Consider the following 21,217-nt stretch of genomic DNA (forward strand, 5'->3'; position numbering starts at 1 on the left):
CATCCAGCCTGCATCTTGGCCATACAGACACACGTGCCACACCTAAGTATGCTGAGCTGCATCTAAGTACGCCGACCATGTATTCTTATGGGCGCACAGACTTAGAGGCGCCCGCGTATCCTAGACGTAGGCACACTTGCGGCGCAAACAGTGCCGGGAATACGCCAAGCTGAAGGCTGGATGAGCATGGCTACATCTATACCTGGATATCAGTGGCACGTGTAGCTTGAACAAAGGAATCGGTACCTCTTCATCATCGTTTGGGACAAATCGAGTTTCTCATGCCCCTTCCCAGTGAGGCCACTTTTTTGGACATGAGCCTAATGTCCCTATTTAAAAAAAGGGGGGTTGGAGGGGTAATAAGAATAAGAATGCTCCTGTCTTATCCCTGAACCTTCATGTAGACATGTAGCTGACTGCCGACAGTCCTGATCTTCTGAGACTGACACTACTTTGGGTGACTAAAAGGGGTTCTGCCAGAAGAGTGGCATTACCTGGTAAGTGTGTGGTTTGGGTAGATCTGTCTTTGTGTCCGTATGTGTGTAATATATTCTCTCTCTCTATCTCTCTCTCTCTCTTTGTGCACATGAGGCTACCTTTAGACCTCAGAAACGACATGGTGCAAGCAGTGGTGTAACAACCAGCAAATGACTTACTGCACTCATAGTTCGGCCTGCAATCTCTTGGGTTGGTTAGTACGGGCTCCAGCCCGTTGTCACAGTGTGGCACAGGAGGTATCTCACAGGTACTGGTATCGCAAACTGGAAAAAACAAATGAAAAAAAAATTCAAAACAAAGTCGCAAAATATGACACTTATTGATGGTCCTTTGGCTGTGTGAGCATGAAGTACTTAATACAATCACAACCCTATTGTATGACGCCCAATTTTCCCTGGAAGGGTTTGTTTTTTTCAAATTAACCCGATGAATTTAATTTATGTACTTTCTTCATTCATATATTTCAGGATAATCAGCTTTCTATAACAAGCATATTGAAACAAATGTATATTAATGTTATGAACATTGTATATTGAAAATAGGCAAATTCAGGTAAATAAAAATGTATATTTGTGGACCTTTTTTTGTATAATTGACATATCCCCATTGCTGCTCCCCAAAGTGTAATCATGTGGTTTTGCCTGTTCGGGGATACCAAATATAGAGAAGTGTTGTAACTGTCAAAGTGTCAAGAAGATGCATAATATTTATTGTGTTTGGCTAGGATCCGATTGCCTTCTTACTATCAATTGTCATCTCCTGCCATCCAGATAGCCACGGCTTTCATTCACGTGGGGCCAATCGCATCATCAGAAATATTATCAGCTTTATACAAACCAGGTTCATACCATTCTGTGGGGTCTAGCCTTGGAGAGAGATAAAGTAGAGACAGCACCTGTAATTTTACAAACACAGCCATACCCAGAGGTTGGTGAGCTTTTTATTCATAAGATGTGGCCCTAGCACCCTCACTCACCCCCAGGTGGTTGGGACTTAAATGCCAGCGGTTGGGATACCGGTGGTCAGAATACAGACCACGGCATCCTGATGATCAGAATCCCGACAGGGGAAGGTAAGTATATACTCACTCTCCCCCACAGGCCCCCTAACCATCCTTTCTAGCAGCCTAAACCTAACCCTCCCCCTCCCCCCAGCAACCTAACCCTACCACTCTCAGATGGTCCTAAACCTAAACTCCCCCCATCCCCCCTGCAGCCTAAATCCAACCCCCCCCCCCCCCCCCCCCCGCACCGGGCCGCAGCCTATCCCTAACCCTCCCCATGCAGCCTCAATCTGACAACCCCTGACTGCTGGGATCCTAACTGGATTCCATCCCCAGGCTGTCACTGGCAACAGGAGCAAGCGTCGGCCATTGTATATCAGTATTGGACATAATTGGAAACAGAGATTTGCCCATTGATGGTGTAAAATCAATAAACATAACATGAAAATTGCTTCAGTTTGAGAAGGCAACTGGCAAAAAGAAATATGCAAAAGCTCCAAAGATTCCATACCATCACAAGAGAGTAACTATCATTGCATGTAACCGTGTTATCTACCCCACTTTAGGCCACTGTCCTCTGGTTTCAGCCACGTGAGGCCAGATAAAGCTGAAGCTTGCTTTAACCCACAGGAAAACTCTTTTCTCAAAAATCCTTGTCTATGATAAATTCCTGACACTTACATACAGTACTCTGCATTTCTTCCCGTCTTTGTAATAAAAATTCCAACTAAACAATCTCACTGCGCCCCCTGCTGTAAAATATAGGGATATCAGAAGCGACTTCGATTCATACATGTCCAGCCTCATTCAGCATACCGAACTGTGGTTTTTCTAGATTATTTCTTTTTTTTTTAACACTTAAAAACATAAAATGCAGCAATCTGCGAAAGAGAACAAGCCCTAAAACTGCCAAAGAACGCAAAAATGCTTTGTAAAAAAATTAAATAAAAACAAATATGTAATGGTTTCTAAACAATACTAAGAAATTGGGCCCATTGGTCTTTATCTGCCGCAATCCTCCCGTGTTGACATGAACACGTCTTATTTTGTTTAATCTCTTAAACGCTTATGTGGAAATGTTTCTTAGGAAGGAAATATATGTGTCTAAGTGAATCCGATGTAAAACATACAAAGAATCAAAGGCATATAAGCCGGATAGTCCCTCAGACAGTGTTTCACAATGGACTAACAAATCAAACAGGCCCTGGGGGGACTGCATTTATCACCTAGCTGGACAGATTATCCTCATGATGAACATTTTCCAGTTGACATATTTCATAGTAAGGAAGTCAGAAATTGTCAGATATGGGATTAGAGAAGTCTGCTGTTGTGATCTGAATAAGTTTGGGTATAAAAGCAATTTTCAAATTTAGAAAATAATGTTTTTCTATTTCTGTTTTTATCGCCATGGCAACATGACACCCGTGGCTTCTGCTGTCCATAACTGACTGCGGAACAATGACATAAAAATTAGAGATGAGCGCCTGAAATTTTTCGGGTTTTGTGTTTTGGTTTTGGGTTCGGTTCCGCGGCCGTGTTTTGGGTTCGACCGCGTTTTGGCAAAACCTCACCGAATTTTTTTTGTCGGATTCGGGTGTGTTTTGGATTCGGGTGTTTTTTTCAAAAAACACTAAAAAACAGCTTAAATCATAGAATTTGGGGGTCATTTTGATCCCAAAGTATTATTAACCTCAAAAACCATAATTTACACTCATTTTCAGTCTATTCTGAATACCTCACACCTCACAATATTATTTTTAGTCCTAAAATTTGCACCGAGGTCGCTGTGTGAGTAAGATAAGCGACCCTAGTGGCCGACACAAACACCGGGCCCATCTAGGAGTGGCACTGCAGTGTCACGCAGGATGTCCCTTCCAAAAAACCCTCCCCAAACAGCACATGACGCAAAGAAAAAAAGAGGCGCAATGAGGTAGCTGTGTGAGTAAGATTAGCGACCCTAGTGGCCGACACAAACACCGGGCCCATTTAGGAGTGGCACTGCAGTGTCACGCAGGATGTCCCTTCCAAAAAACCCTCCCCAATCAGCACATGATGCAAAGAAAAAGGTTAGGTGGTATACAATTATGGACGGGCTGCCGAGTGCCGACACAGAGGTAGCCACAGCCGTGAACTACCGCACTGTACTGTGTCTGCTGCTAATATATAGACTGGTTGATAAAGAGATAGTATACTCGTAACTAGTATGTATGTATAAAGAAAGAAAAAAAAACCACGGTTAGGTGGTATATACAATTATGGACGGGCTGCCGAGTGCCGACACAGAGGTAGCCACAGCCGTGAACTACCGCACTGTACTGTGTCTGCTGCTAATATATAGACTGGTTGATAAAGAGATAGTATACTCGTAACTAGTATGTATGTATAAAGAAAGAAAAAAAAACCACGGTTAGGTGGTATATACAATTATGGACGGGCTGCCGAGTGCCGACACAGAGGTAGCCACAGCCGTGAACTACCGCACTGTACTGTGTCTGCTGCTAATATATAGACTGGTTGATAAAGAGATAGTATACTCGTAACTAGTATGTATGTATAAAGAAAGAAAAAAAAACCACGGTTAGGTGGTATATACAATTATGGACGGGCTGCCGAGTGCCGACACAGAGGTAGCCACAGCCGTGAACTACCGCACTGTACTGTGTCTGCTGCTAATATATAGACTGGTTGATAAAGAGATAGTATACTCGTAACTAGTATGTATGTATAAAGAAAGAAAAAAAAACCACGGTTAGGTCACTGGTATATACAATTATGGACGGGCTGCCGAGTGCCGACACAGAGGTAGCCACAGCCGTGAACTACCGCACTGTACTGTGTCTGCTGCTAATATATAGACTGGTTGATAAAGAGATAGTATACTCGTAACTAGTATGTATGTATAAAGAAAGAAAAAAAAACCACGGTTAGGTGGTATATACAATTATGGACGGGCTGCCGAGTGCCGACACAGAGGTAGCCACAGCCGTGAACTACCGCACTGTACTGTGTCTGCTGCTAATATATAGACTGGTTGATAAAGAGATAGTATACTCGTAACTAGTATGTATGTATAAAGAAAGAAAAAAAAACCACGGTTAGGTGGTATATACAATTATGGACGGGCTGCCGAGTGCCGACACAGAGGTAGCCACAGCCGTGAACTACCGCACTGTACTGTGTCTGCTGCTAATATATAGACTGGTTGATAAAGAGATAGTATACTCGTAACTAGTATGTATGTATAAAGAAAGAAAAAAAAACCACGGTTAGGTGGTATATACAATTATGGACGGGCTGCCGAGTGCCGACACAGAGGTAGCCACAGCCGTGAACTACCGCACTGTACTGTGTCTGCTGCTAATATATAGACTGGTTGATAAAGAGATAGTATACTCGTAACTAGTATGTATGTATAAAGAAAGAAAAAAAAACCACGGTTAGGTGGTATATACAATTATGGACGGGCTGCCGAGTGCCGACACAGAGGTAGCCACAGCCGTGAACTACCGCACTGTACTGTGTCTGCTGCTAATATAGACTGGTTGATAAAGAGATAGTATACTCGTAACTAGTATGTATGTATAAAGAAAGAAAAAAAAACCACGGTTAGGTGGTATATACAATTATGGACGGGCTGCCGAGTGCCGACACAGAGGTAGCCACAGCCGTGAACTACCGCACTGTACTGTGTCTGCTGCTAATATATAGACTGGTTGATAAAGAGATAGTATACTCGTAACTAGTATGTATGTATAAAGAAAGAAGAAAAAACCACGGTTAGGTGGTATATACAATTATGGACGGACTGCCGAGTGCCGACACAGAGGTAGCCACAGCCGTGAACTACCGCACTGTACTGTGTCTGCTGCTAATATATAGACTGGTTGATAAAGAGATAGTATACTCGTAACTAGTATGTATGTATAAAGAAAGAAAAAAAAAACACGGTTAGGTCACTGGTATATACAATTATGGACGGGCTGCCGAGTGCCGACACAGAGGTAGCCACAGCCGTGAACTACCGCACTGTACTGTGTCTGCTGCTAATATAGACTGGTTGATAAAGAGATAGTATACTACTAATATTATATACTGGTGGTCAGGTCACTAGTCACTAGTCACACTGGCAGTGGCACTCCTGCAGCAAAAGTGTGCACTGTTTAATTTTAATATAATATTATGTACTCCTGGCTCCTGCTATAACCTATAACTGGCACTGCAGTAGTGCTCCCCAGTCTCCCCCACAATTATAAGCTGTGTGAGCTGAGCAGTCAGACAGATATATAATATATATAGATGATGCAGCACACTGGCCTGAGCCTGAGCAGTGCACACAGATATGGTATGTGACTGAGTCACTGTGTGCTGTGTATCGCTTTTTTCAGGCAGAGAACGGATTATAAATAAAAGTGGTGGTCACTGGTCACTATCAGCAAAACTCTGCACTGTACACTACTGAGTACTCCTAATGCTCCCCAAAATTAGTAAATCAAGTGTCTCTCTAATCCATTCTAATTCTAAACGGAGAGGACGCCAGCCACGTCCTCTCCCTATCAATCTCAATGCACGTGTGAAAATGGCGGCGACGCGCGGCTCCTTATATAGAATCCGAGTCTCGCGATAGAATCCGAGCCTCGCGAGAATCCGACAGCGTCATGATGACGTTCGGGCGCGCTCGGGTTAACCGAGCAAGGCGGGAAGATCCGAGTCGCTCGGACCCGTGAAAAAAAACATGAAGTTCTGGCGGGTTCGGATTCAGAGAAACCGAACCCGCTCATCTCTAATAAAAATATCAACCTGTATGAACAGGACGTTACATTGAGAGAGACAGGGCAAATCCTGAGGTCTTTCCACTACTCTTAGTTTGCCCAAATCTATAACAACAAAGTATTGTACAGCGCCCGGAGGTTAACAAAGTACAGTACTCGGAGGAAAAAGACACTTCCCGCCAGCATCTGAGACCTGGTCATGAGGGTGGCAGACCAGGGCCATCGGGCAGGTCATTGATGTTTTTCCAACATCAAGCACCACACCATCAATGGGGTGAAGGGGGCACTTGCATTGGCCATAGACCATCGATTGCTGTAACATTATTGATGGTCGTCTCTAGAAGTAGCAGTCTGCTGTACAGTACTTACTTCAGAGTTATAACATAATAAAAATGACCCCCATATCTCTGACCCAGGAGATCCCAGCTGACTGTAGTGTGTATGTGAGCATAAAGCACAAATTAGACATCACCTTGGATGGAATCACTGCTTAGAACTAGCATGGGAGGGCTGTAATCAGAACTCGGGACTCCGTGCATGTCTTCGGCGTGCAAGTCCCAAAAGGTGTGTGGCCCCTGTTTCCATCTCTTTCCCTGAGATGCTGAGCTGCCCCCGCACTGCGATGCTGCTATGCTGTGAGAGGGCTCCGCCAAACTTACCAGCAAACAACCCCACCTCCCGCTGGACACTGTGGTCTGCTGGTGGGACAGGACCTGAAAACTGTGCCTGTCCTGCCCAAAGTGGAACAGTTGGGAGGGGATCGGTATGGGATGCCGGAGCACAGGATGCTGAATGTCAGTACACCGACATCGGCATCCCGTGGGCCAGAATGCCGGCAAGGGGGTGAGTGCAATGAAGCCCCTTGCGGGCTCGCTGGGCTCTCAACGTTGCAGGGTCGGTGGCGAGCTTCGCTCACCACAGGTTCTATTCTCTCTCTATGCGTGTCGTGGACACCCACAGAGGGGGAATCACCTACTTCGCCGGTATTCCGGCGGCGGTATAGTACCCATCTCAGGATCCCGCCGTCGGTATTGAGGCAGCAAGGATCCCGGCCGGCGGTATTTTAACCGCATACCGTTGGGAGGTATGGTTACACACTCATCAGTGCAGTAATTCATGTCAGAGACTGTGTACAAGCACTTCATGTCACATAACATTAGCAGTTTGTTACCTAGTCCCGTCGGTCCCAAGGACAATTATGCATGCCTGTGGCTACGTATGTACAATAGAACTCCCAGGTCAAAAACCCGGAATTCTTCTAATCTCAAGGGAATGAGCTTCCCGGAAGATAAATGTACCTGCACAATGGCGACCGCAGGTGCCAGTATGCAGGCGAAGGAGGGCGGGATGTATCACGCTGCACCAATGTAGTGTGGCTCCTGTCTTTGCTAGTTTATTTCTCCATATGAAAAACTATGCTTCTGGATTGTGGCAGATCTGGGCCCTGGGAAGGCAGCATGGCTCAGCGATTAAGCATGGGAGCCAGACAAATGCTTCCTCTCTCTGACGTATAATTTACCCTGTCTTGTGGACGTGAGAGTTTGGCTTTCTGTACGAAAAATGTTAAAAAAAATCAAACAAATAACATTTGTACTTTCTGTTTTCAAGGTACATTTAAAATACAAATATTGTATAAACAAAAACCGTAAACACTGACATCATGCATTTTCTGAAATTAATTAGTCTTTGGCATCTTATACAGTACTTATTGACTTGCCGTTCTTGGAATCCTCCATACAAGATAGACACTGAGTCACTTCTAACGATAAAAATATTGTCGTTGGATTACTATGGTTTCAGTTCTGCCAAAACCTCGCACACTTCCTAAACCACAATGGCCAGAGAACAAGACAAAACGTCTCATGTTTACCAGTGGGGAAATCAGTTAAAAAGATGGCTTTAGGATGACTCAGAGTGGGAGTGATGTCCGTGACGATGAGAAAAATCAATATATAATCATTTACAAGATTATTTACATTTGTAACTGTGATCTGTTATATTTGAGAGCAGAGGTGTAGCTCGACGCCAAGGTGCCCGGAGCAAAGGTATGTTTTGGCGTCCCCCCTCCCCTGTAATGAATTGGTGGCCTAGCCAACATGTGGTGGCATGTTACAGTTGAAGAGAAACAATATTTAAAAATCCTAAACTGGTGACAGGGCCGGTTCTAGACCTTGTGGAGCTCAGGGCGAAATTTTCCTTTGGGTGCCCCCCCCATGTTTAAAATAGGGTCAGTGCATGCCGATAGCTTGCAACAACAATATAGGGGCATGGCAGTACGAACGATGTAATGGTTAGCATTACTGCCTCACAGCACTTACTGTAGGTCATGGCTACGATTCCCACCATGGCCCTAACTGTGTGGAGTTTGTATATTCTCCCCATGCTTGTGTGGGTTTCCTCTGGGTACTCCAGTTTTCTCCCACAATACAAAAATATACTGGTAGGTTAATTGGCTCCCAACAAAAATAAACCCTCTAACTTTTTCGGCACCCTGAGTTCACGCTCCACCGGAGCCACCCTCGCTACACCCCTGTTTGAGAGTCTGTAACCAATCATATTAGGGGTCTATGGGAGTCATTCCGACCCGTTCGCACGCAGCGTTTTTTTGCTGCGGTGCAAACGGGAGCGGAATGCGCATGCGTGGCGGCCGCTATGCGTGATGTTGGCCGGCGACAGAGGTCACTGTGTTACGTCGCGGCTACCGACGGAAGCGGTCGCAGAGGCGACCGCTAAGAAGATTGACAGGAAGGAGGCATGGCAGGGCGGATCCGAGACAGTTTTCGGGGAGTGGTGAGTAAAACGCAGGCGTGTCCAGGACAACAAAGGGCGGAGGTGTGACGTCAAAGCCGGGCTCATCATCGCTGGATCCATCGCACAGGGTAAGTATGTCCAGGCCTAGTCTACTTCTGCTTGAAATTTTTTTAGCTTAGCAGGGCTGCACAAGCGATCGCAGTCCTGCTAAGATAAAATACACTCCCCCATAGGCGTGGACTATTGATCGAAGCAGCAGCTAAAAGTTGCTGGCTGCGATCAACTCGGAATGACCAGCTATGTACTAAGCCTTGAAGAGCGAGATAAAGTGGACAGAGAAAAAGTACCAGCCAATCAGCTCCTAACTACCAAGTTACAGGCTGTGTTTCAAAACTGACAGGAGATAGTTAGTTGGTTGGTAGTTTGGTGTCTACGTACTAAGGGGGTAATTCAGACCTGACCGCTGCTGTGCGTTTTCGCACAGCGGGTGATCAGACCCAAACTGCGCATGCATACGTGATGGACAGCTGCAAAACGGATCGCCAGTCAGCGACGGGTTTGATGCGAAGGATCCATTTGCACGGGCGTTCGCAAGGAGATTGACAGGAATAGGGCGTTTGTGGGTGTCAACTAAATGTTTTCAGGGAGTGTTTGGAAAAACGCAGGCATGTCCAAGCATTTGCAGGGAGGATGTCTGATGTCAAATCCGGTCATGAACAGCCTGATGTGATCGCAGCGGCTGAGTAAGTCCTGGGCTGTGCAGAGACTGAACAAAATCAGTTTGTGCAGCTCTGCTACACATGCATACACTCCCCCTGTAGGCAATGTCTATCTGATCGCAGGGCTGCAAAAATCGCTGCCCAGCGATCAGGTCTGAATTACCCCCTAAGTCTTGGAAGTAGAACAAGTGGAGATAAAGTACTAGCTCCTAACTATCATTTTTAAAACACAAGCCATGCATCCCACCCCCTCAGCCAGGCCCCGTCTCTTGTTATCAACCCCCCCCCTCCACGCTTTGTTGTACTACGTCCCAACCCGCCCCGTAACTAAATAACCAAACACCTCGGCCTCCACTCCGTACCTACTGCTGCAGATGGCCCTAAGAACCGGTGACATCAGCCTATCCATTCACTAAGACCCAGTGACATCAACTTATCTATTCACTAAGAATCAGTGACATCAGTCTAGCCATTCACTAGGAACCGGTGACATCAGACTATCCATTCAGTAAGAACCGGTGACAGCAGCCTATCCATTCACTAAGAATCAGTGACATCAACCTATTGATTCACTAAGAATCAGTGACATCAGTCTAGCCATTAACTAGGAACCAGTGACATCAGCCTATCCATTCACCAAGACCCAGTGACATCAGCCTATCTATTCACTAAGAATGGGTCACATCAGCCTATCCATTCACTAAGAACCGCTGACATCAGCCTATCCATTCACTAAGAACTGATGACATCAACCTATCCATTCACTAAGAAACAGTGACATCAGCCTATCCATTCGCTAGGAAACAGAGACATCAGCCTATCCATTCACCAAGACCCAGTGACATCAGCTTATCCATTCACTAAGAACGGGTGACATCAGTCTATCCATTCACTAAGACCCAGTGACATCAGCCTATCCATTCACTAATAACTGCTGATATCAGCCTATCCATTCACTAAGAACCGGTGATATCAGTCTATATACTACTATGGTACATTTACTAATTACAAGTGATATCAACCTATCCGTTTACTAGGTACCAGTGACATCAGCCTATCCTTTCGCTAGGAAACAGAGACATCAGCCTATCCATTCACCAAGACCCAGTGACATCAGCCTATCTATTCACTAAGAACCGGTGACATCAACCTATCTATTCACTAAGAACTGGTGACATCAGCCTATTAATTTACTAAGACCCAGTGACATCAGCCTATCCATTCACTAAGAACTGGTGACATCAGCCTATCCATTCAGTAAGAACCGATGATATCAGCCTATCCATTCACTAAGTACCAGTGACATCAGCCTATCCATTCGCTAGGAAACAGAGACATCAGCTTATCCATTCACCAAGACCCAGGGATATCAACATATCCATTTACTAGGTACCAGTAACATCAGCCTATCCATTCACTAGGCACCAGTGTCACCAGCCTATCCATTCACTAGGAACTAGTGTTACCAGCGTAACCATTCACCAAGACCCAGTGACATCAAAATATCCATTCACTAAGAACCAGCGACATCAGCCTAACTATTCACTACTACGGTACATTTACTAATTGCCATTGATATCAACCTATCCCTTTACTAGGTACCAGTGACATCAGCATATCAATTCACTGTGTACCAGTGATATCAGTCTTTCCATTTACTAGGTACCAGTGACATCAGTCTTTCCATTTACTAGGTACCAGTGACACCAGTCTTTCCATTTACTAGAAACCAGTGACATCAGTCTATTCATTCACTAAGAACCGATGACATCAGCCTATCCATTCACTAAGAACCGGTGACATCAGCCTATCCATTCACTAAGAACTGATGACATCAACCTATCCATTCACTAAGAATCGATATCAGCCTATCCATTCACTAAGAACCAGTGACATCAGCCTATCCATTCCCTAGGAAACAGAGACATCAGCCTATCCATTCACCAAGACCCAGTGACATCAGCCTATCTATTCACTAAGAACCGGTGATATCAGCCTATCCAATCACTAAGACCCAATGACATCAACCTATCCATTCACTAAGAATCGATGATATCAGCCTATCCATTCACTAAGAACCAGTTCTGAGGGTTTACATTTTAGAGGGAAAATGGGTGGACAGAGGGTGACGAGGGGAGAAGACTTGGGAGATGCAGAGGCTGGAGACTTTCCAGAGGTTGGGAGCACGACAGAAGAAATCCTAAAGGTGCGAGTGTGAAATATTGAGTAGGCAGGAAGTGATGCGGCAGTCATTTAAGAGGAAAGTAGGAGGCATGTGTGGAAATGAGGCAGGATTGGTATGGGGAGAGGTAAGTAGGATAGGTAGGAGAAGAGGTAAATAGGAGAAGACTGGGTGAAGGCTTTGTAGGTGAGTGAGAGGTGACTGAACTTGATTCCCTATAGGACAAAAACAGTGGAGCGACTGAGAAAGGGAGGGAGGGAGCAGAGGTGGAACAATGAGACATCATGAGGCAGGAAGCAGTGCTGTGGATAATCTGAAGATGTCTTGGCATAATTTTGGCAATCCGGTTAATTGCACTTTACTGTCACTCTGCCCCATGGTCGGGTCAGGTGGGAACATTAATGCACAAAAGTAATTATGCTGATTTCTCATTAATAAGCATTTTTTTAGATAGGAGAACTAAAAAATAAGTACTCACCACATTCATACTCTGGACAGCAGTGGTCTGAAGTCTTTTTCAAGGATGGAGTTTCACAAGGGCCACAGGTGACAGCTAAAATACAATAGATGGCAATAAACCGTTAGGACTTATAGTAGACTATAGCCAGGAATTCTGAAAACATCTTTCTTTCATATTACGTGTAACTGTAGGACACGGCTTTGTGGAGCAGCGAATCTCCCTGGCGTTGAGGCAGATGCAGATGCCGCAGGGGTCATGAGAGGGGATCCAGGTCTCCAGGTGCTAGATAAAAAATATTATGAATAAGTTTATCTTCATGGTTAGAAACTCATAACATGTATATATCGATTCGGTACCTGCTTCATGGACATACTTTCTGGTAAGATACTGTATATACAGTAGACAAAGCAAAAATGACTACTATAAATTAATTTGTGACCTACAGTAAGTGTCTAGGGGGCGTTACTCAATCTAAATGGGATCCATTGTAAGTTAATGAAGGCGTCCATCACTTTATTGTAATTAACCATAATAATAAACCTTTTATCTAACTTATACTAAGGAGCAGATGTATTAACCCTGGAGAAGTGATAAAGCAGTGATAAGTGCAAGGAGATAACGCACCAGCCAATCAGCTCCAATATGTAAATTTACAGTTAGGAGCTGATTGGCTGGTGTGTTATCACCTTGCACTTATCACTGCTTTATCACTTCTCCAGGCTTAATACAGCTGCCCCTAAAAAATAATACACTGGCACAACTGCATTAGGTTAAAGAAAACAGCTTTTATTAATTGAATGACCAGATTTTAATTTCTATGGTTAAGAAACACCAAAAACAAGCTGTAGCCAAAAAATCTTAGAAAAATGGGGGAAGACTAATAAGCCACCATTCTTAGGTGCAACATGCACTGTGAAGGACTCCCCACCCTTTACTCATGCACAGCCTGAATACTTCCACAAAGAAAAGCACCCAGGACCCTGGCATAGGTAGAAGTTCTAGAACAAATCCATACTGGATCAAAAGGGTAAGTGTCCCACAATGACCTCTTACGCCACATGTGCCACTGAATATGAAAATTAGTAAGGACAGACAACAAGTAGAAATTGGGCAGGAGGGTCTTTGCAATCAAAAAAGGGGCAAACAAAATTCAAACCTACAGGCTTCAGTTAACAATGAGACATAACATCTTTAGCACTCGCTAAAGGGTTTATGTCCTCCTTTTAGCATTTAACAAACAGCCTGTAGCCTAACTTACCGCTATTTGTAACTGTACCATTTACACCATTTATAGATGGCAATAGCTATACGGTCCCCATTGCCGACATTGGGGACCCAGCGAAGCCTTTCTATATATTCGTTAGTATCACTGCGATAATAGACCATAGCCCAAATGTACTAAGCCTTAAAAAGTGGAGATAAAGAGTGATAAATGACCAGCCAATCAGCTTCCTAACTGCCATGTAACATGCTGTGTTTGAAAAATGACAGGAGCTGGTTGGCTGGTCATTTATCACTCTATGGGGTCTATTCATGAAGCAGTGAAAAGAGAGGAGAAGTGAGCCAGTGAAGAAGTTGCCCATGGCAACCAAACAGCATTGCAGTAACATTTAGGGCGGTATTCAATTCTTTTCACCCCTTTCCACACCCGTTCTGTTTCTGCTTTCGGGAGTATACTATCATCATTTCAGCTTGCTACCCCCAGCCCTTTGCATAGCTAAACCTGATTACTAGGGGCGCAATATGCACGATAGCAGAGATCATTTTAGAAAGGAGATTGGGCGTGATATATCATTTGAATACCACCCTTAGAATTTGCATACTATAAAATGATACAGAGCAGCTGATTGGTTGCCATGGGCAACTTCTCCACTGGCTCACTTCTCCACTCTTTTCACTGCTTTATGAATAGACCCCTTTATCCGTATCCACTTTATCACTTTTTAAAGCTTAATATATTTAGGCCAAAATATGCTACTGGCAGTAAGTATCATTGTTACAGTAAATGGGGCCCTATAATTTCTAGAATCCTTAAAAGTTATAATAGGCTCAAGAAAAAACACTAAAAATAAATAACACACGGCTTCAGCTTTTATAGACTGCATCGGCAGCAGCCCATAGAAGCCGGTTAGGGCTGACAATAAGAAAGGGTGTGGCTTCCTATAGGAAGCACACTCTCTGCTAATCACAGCCCAGTCTGACAGTCCCAAAGGGAGGAAACACCTCCCAGTGATACTGTCTGTTTTGTGAGTTACTGGCAATTAGCACTTCCAATAGGAAGTCACTGCCAGTCACAGTGAAGCCAGTCACGGACTGCAGCTGGCTCACTGACACTTAGCTGAGGTGGAAGATTTTACTGGGGGGACTGCAGCCCATAGGTAAAATCCACCACTGTCTACTGCTTTGTATGTTAGCTCTAGCCAAATACACATCAGAGATGGCCAACTACAGATCATTATAATTATTATTAGAAATTATTATCAACAATAAAGTATTATAACTATTCTAACTATTATTCAAGAAATCATCAGCTGGAATTTCATGATGACTTTAACTTTGCTAGGGTATGTCAGAAGATGGGGAAGCATCTCATTAAAACAGTTGTGTGTCCCTTTCATTCAACTAAGCATTGACAAAAGTCTTTATACAGGTTCTTCTGTCTCTTTAATTCCCACTGTAAAATGTATTGCTATGATAGACTCTGTTGATCAGACTGTGAATGTGAGCTGATTTATTGGAAGCCTGGATCAATTACCTTGTGGGTCTCTCCATAGCTGTCCGTGCACTGGGTGCAAGCTTCTTCCGAGACACATTTACCATTTAGAATCACATCTCCATCTGGGCAGAAGCAGCCTTCCGCTGGATGGACAGAGCACACAGTTTCGTTGTGTGCATTCTCACAGTCTGCGTTGCATCCCACGCGGCAGTGATTATACACCATTGTACTTGGACAGTCCATTGCTGAAAATGAAAGTCAGCAGCACTCATGAATAGTACTCGTCACAAATTAAATGTATTGCATAGGATTATTTTTCTAATGAGCACATCAATGCAGGTAAGAGTTATCATGACTCCTGGGCGATAGTAATATGGGTTATGAGCTGCCAGTCTGAAATTCCTGAATGCTCTATGTAATGTGTGATACCCATGGCTTTCTATAGAAGCCTATGGACACTGTAATACTGGAGGTTGACACTTGGTGAGGCTGTGGAGCGCAGGAGAGGCATTCCACCAAAAGGAAAAAGACTTTGTGGTTACACATGTGCAATAGAGATTGGGAGATGTCAAGGAGTAGAGCTGGAGAGCGGGCTGAAGAATAGTAGGTCTGAAAAGACAAACTGGGCAAGCAACATTGCTGAAGTGATGCTTAGGGCCAGGGCCACTGAGTACCCACTGAATAGAGCGCTGGGGACCTCAGCAGAGTTCCAGAAGAGTATGAAAGAGACATTGGGGGTAATTCAGACCTGATCGTAGCAGTAAATTTGTTAGCAGTTGGACAAAACCATGCACACTGCAGGTGGAGCAGATGTAACATGTGCAGAGAGAGTTAGATTTGGGTGGGGTGTGTTCAAATTGAAATCTAAATTGCAGTGTAATAATTAAGCAGGCAGTATTTACTCTGCACAGAAACAAAATAAGTTATAACCCACCCAAATCTAAATCTCTCTGCAAATGTTATATCTGCCACAACTGCAGTGCACATGGGCCCTCATTCCGAGTTGATCGCTCGCAAGGCGATTTTAGCAGAGTTGCTCACGCTAAGCCGCCGCCTACTGGGAGTGAATCTTAGCATCTTAAAATTGCGACCGAAGTAATCGCAATATTGCGATTACACACCTCGTAGCAGTTTCTGAGTAGCTCCAGACTTACTCGGCATCTGCGATCAGTTCAGTGCTTGTCGTTCCTGGTTTGACGTCACAAACACACCCAGCGTTCGCCCAGACACTCCTCCGTTTCTCCGGCCACTCCTGCGTTTTTTCCGGAAACTGTAGCGTTTTTTCCCACACGCCCATAAAACGGCCTGTTTCCGCCCAGTAACACCCATTTCCTGTCAATCACATTACGATCGCCAGAACGATGAAAAAGGCGTGAGTAAAATTACTAAGTGCATAGCAAATTTACTTGGCGCAGTCGCAGTGCGAACATTGCGCATGCGCACTAAGCGGAAAATCGCTGCGATGCGATGAAATTTACCGAGCGAACAACTCGGAATGAGGGCCATGGTTTTGCCCAACTGCTAACAAATTTGCTGCTACGAGTACGATCAGGTCTGAATGACCTCCATTGTGAGGCTGACAGTGAGTTGTGCTGAGCAAGGGATATGTCCCAGTAAGTGAGCTGCAATCTAACATGCCAAAAGATTGAGTTTGCTAATCTGTGAAGAGAGAGTAATTTATAGCGATGTAATACAAGTGCGCTATGGACGGAGATATAATTGTTGCTGAGTGCTGAAGATAATTGTGCTACTTGATACTTTTCATCTGCAGATCATTTCATTTTCCAGGAGAGGTATTTATTTATTTGTACAAATAACATGCCATTAATCATCACTTTCATTTTCCTTTCCATGCGTGTTTGTTCTTCTGATATATGAAATAAGAATACATATTTGACATGAATGAGGAAAAAAGACTTGTGCATTTGATTTTGATATCCGTGTGAAAAAAAGTCACCCATTTTCAATGTAGTTGTTGAAATACAAAAAATTTAACTATTTCTTTTCTAAGGCTTTGAAATCATGGATCGCTTTGATAATTTAATACTACATTTTAAATATTTAATGTTGACATTATTGGATTACGTCAGGGTGATGTATACAAAGTATCCGCACCCCACTTGTGCAGCTATGGTGATGACCAGGATGTGATTAGAGGCAGAATCATACCCAGGCATTGTACAGTAATTATATATACACCACAGTCAAGCTCTGAACAGCTGTGACTCCATCCTCATTATGTTCTCTTAAAGAGAAATACGTTTGTTCGTACATTTTCTCTGTATTTCGTTACTTTCCAGCATATTTTAATTTTATTTTATTTATACCCAGGAATGTCCTGATCAATGGTAAGTTCTAAATACTATAGCATACAACATATTCAACAATGATAGATAGTCCACCTGTTATGTAATTAGAACAAAACACAGGAATAAGTTACTACCATACTTTGAATGCTACATTAAATGTAATACTTTATTGTAAGACTAAGGGGCCTATTTATTAACATTATTCTTACAAAAGAAAATGTGAAAACGGGTGTTTTCACACCTTTTCACATTATTTTAGTATCACTCAATGTATTAAAGGGCTTTTGGAGCAGTTTTCGTGTGGTGGTTCCACAAGGCTCTGCCCCTTTTCACAAGGCTCCACCCTTCTTTCATGAGACTCTGCCCCTTTTGGTCACGTGGGTGCCTTCGGCACCTGAGGGTCCCGCATTTAGTCACTCCAAAGTTGGGAGGTATGCCAGTTGTAACACTGTAAGGGTACAAGGTGCCGTTTCCTGGGGTAACTGGCAGCACGCAGCAGCTGAGGAACCACACAAGTCCAGTTTCTGGTACAACTGGCCCCAGTCAGTTTTATTATACAGAAAATAAAACAAACACCAAAAGAAAATACCTTGCCTGTCCGGCACTAACTAAACACAAGATGTTCCTAACTATCACTAAACAAAAACACAGAGTTCTCCAGTACACACTGTATAGCTCACTTGTATCAGGAAGCGTGTTTCTCTCACAGAGATCCTGCAGTCTTCCCAGGCAGTCTGCCCACCTTAATCAAGCTAGAAGCCCTATAAGGCTCTTGCACAGCTGAAAGCCCTGATTAGCTCTCTGTGAGGCCAAAGATTCAAACTGGGCCCAATGTCTGGAACTCGCCTTATCTCTCTCTCAGGGCCCTTATCCAGCTTTTCCAGCAAACTGAAAAGGTTCTAACAAAACAAAAGCATTTTCCTAGACGTTTTCATTTTCTAAAACATGTAAGACAAGAACCTGGGACAAACATACCTGCCCTCAAACACTATCCCAGTGTTCTTGTCACACTATGTACAGCCAGATGTCCTCCGATGCTACTGCCATCTCTTAGCAAATCATGATTACTCAAATAAAGCTTTTTTTCTTGTATAATGTATATTAAAATAATGAAATAAATATATTTTTTTTACACACACACACACACACACACACACACACACACACACACACACACACACACACATATAGCAACAATCAGAGAGCCTGTGAGACATGGGTGATAGGTGCACATTTGCTTTGGATCCCTGTGCTAGTATGCAAAGTTTTGACAAAGGTCACGCTTTGACCGAAACGTTGACAGTCTACCTGGGAAATGTTTTTGTGAGTATTTAATAAAAGAAAACCCTGCTTTCTATGGTGAGTGTCTGCAGCTCTGGTTTATTGTAGTATGGGATAAATTTCCTTTTGTGGAGCACCGCCCTGCTGTGATCTGATGAAGCTTGGAGTGCGGATTCATGGATAAATGTATATTTATTTTATTTTTGTTTGTTTTTGTTTCCATCGGTAGTTTGAATTTGTGACATATCTGGCCCTGAAAGCCAGAGACCAGGCCATGTGCATGGGTGAACAGGCAATGCCATGCTGGGTCATGCATGTGCAGAAGGGACCTCTACTAGCAGACTGTGCGGTGAGTTCTTGCGTACTGTTATCAGCCGGTATCGCTGGGGAGGTGAGCATCGCTAATTTTCCTCAACATTTAAATAGACCTAAAAATATTTTCTATCACTAGCAAATAGCACTTTTCTGGACTGTCTGATAAATACACTGGTAAATAACGAATTGGAAAAACAATTCATTTTTACATACATTTTAACAACCACAGACATGTTCAGCCATGTTGGAAGCAGAGGATGTAATGCATATTTTGAAATATGTGTTGAGTCTCCCATATCCCAAATGCTTGGGACCAGAAGTATTTGGGATTTCGTATTTTTCCGTATTTTGGAATATCTGCATACCATAAGAGATGTCTTGGGGATGAAACCAAAGTTTAAACACGGAATGCATTTATGTTTCATATACACCTTGGGGGTCATTCCGAACCGATCGTAGGCTGCAGTTGTTCGCAGCGCAGCAATCGGGTCGGAACTGCGCATGCGCCGGTGCCGCAGTGCGCCGGTGCATGCCAGATGGCTGAAGGCCGTCATTACCTAGTGATCGCCTCTGCCTGATTGACAGGCAGAGGCATTACTGGGCGGGAGGGGGCGGCATGGCGGCGTTTAGCTGCCGTTTTCGGGGCGCGGTCCGGCCAACTCAGGCGTGGCCGGACCATGCAGTGGCGGGCCGCAGCGGCTGCATGATGTCACACGCAGCCGCTGTGACCCGCAGGAGCAGCACTGGCTGGGAGTTATTCTTCAAGTACAAAAGCATCACCGCTGTGCGATGCTTTTGTTCTTGTGCGTGTGGGGGGGGGGGGGGGGCGTACTGACATGCGGGGAGGACTAGCCCCCCCCCCCCCCCCGGTGAAGGCCGGCAGCCACAGCGACAATGTAGCAGCCCAGTGGAGGAGAGCCAATCCATGTTGCTGGCCGCCTGGAGATGCCTCTGCACCGCCTGGATGCACTAGCACCTGGCCAGACCTTTTTCTGGTCACCCTGCTGACCTAGCTAGTCTGCTCTGAGGTCCATGTCTTCTTCTTCTGCCTGCCTTCCCGGGTGGCCTCCTTCTGGTTCAGTCCCAACGAGATGTACACAGCCTGCGCTGCTGGGGAACCAAGTAACTTGGGCCCGGAGGGGGAGAGATACAGGGATACAAGTGTTTTGTCTTTAGACAGGCACTTCATCATGTAATGCACCTCTACATATGATTATAATACAATTTTAATGCATTTTATAAAGCACCATTCAGAACCTACTGTATACAGTACATTTAAAATTTTGAAGACCTGAGGATGGAAGCAACCACCTATGAAAATGCACTGGAATTTTAGTTTCTATCAAAATTCAAACAGCAATGGGTTGGGAATAAGTGTAAGAGATTTGAAACCACTGGTCAGTTACCTAGTGATCGCCTCTGCCTGATTGACAGGAAGAGGCATTACTGGGCGGGAGGGGGCGGCATGGCGGCGTTTAGCTGCCGTTTTCCTCCATCCCCCTCCCCATGCCGTGGACATCTCTGCTTTGCTCGCATACCACCATCAGGCTTCTACCTGCTTGCTTGCACCTCATGTCATCTGTCTGTTGCCCCTCCCCACTAGATTGTTAGCTCTTCAGAGCAGGGCCCTCTTTCCTCTTGTCTAAGCCCTCTTCTTGACACATTTCACTCAGCGACCATCTTTACCTGCTTTTTCTCCTGCTGGTAAAGGCTCATCTCTATCTATGGCCGCCAGCCCCAAGTAGTACAATGATTACTCCTTCGCTACTTACATCTAAGCTGTATTATGTTTTGAGAATTGTGTTGCTCTTTGTTACCTGCACTCCATTTTTGTTATTTATTTACTGTTATGCTAAGTTTTGTCTCCCTGTACTGTCCTTTGTACGGCGCTGCGAAACACTTGTGGCGCCCTATAAATAAAATGTAATAATAATAATAATAATAATAATAGTGTTATTAGCATTATTATTCGCTACAGTATATTATAATATTCAGGATTTATTATAACTGTAAGCACCAATATTGTGCCACCATTTACGACCACTGTTCTGGGTTGAGCCACTCTAGCTCCTTATGGTGCCCATTTATCATGGTATATTTGCAGCTATATCCTCAAAAAAAAAAAAAAAAAGTTTTTGGAGGTTAGCAGCAAATATTAAGTAACACCTGCATTTAAGATACCTACTGCAATACCTCCATTGCCGCCTGCAGCTG

The 21,217-nt window shown here is 44.2% G+C and overlaps 1 protein-coding gene across 2 annotated transcripts in view; it reads right to left on the minus strand.

Moving 5' to 3' along the window:
- Window positions 1-21,217, minus strand: part of VWF (von Willebrand factor) — a 487,638-nt gene that overhangs the window by 113,526 nt on the left and 352,895 nt on the right. For both annotated transcript variants that reach the window (XM_063928500.1, XM_063928501.1), the window contains 4 exons: window positions 15,138-15,343; window positions 12,562-12,664; window positions 12,401-12,475; window positions 657-761 (listed from right to left, as the gene is read on the minus strand). In XM_063928500.1, the coding sequence (XP_063784570.1) occupies window positions 657-761; window positions 12,401-12,475; window positions 12,562-12,664; window positions 15,138-15,343 (489 nt within the window). The remainder of the gene's footprint in view (window positions 1-656; window positions 762-12,400; window positions 12,476-12,561; window positions 12,665-15,137; window positions 15,344-21,217) is intronic.

Source organism: Pseudophryne corroboree, chromosome 6 (assembly GCF_028390025.1).
Source record: "Pseudophryne corroboree isolate aPseCor3 chromosome 6, aPseCor3.hap2, whole genome shotgun sequence".
Classification (NCBI taxonomy): Eukaryota; Metazoa; Chordata; class Amphibia; order Anura; family Myobatrachidae; genus Pseudophryne; species Pseudophryne corroboree.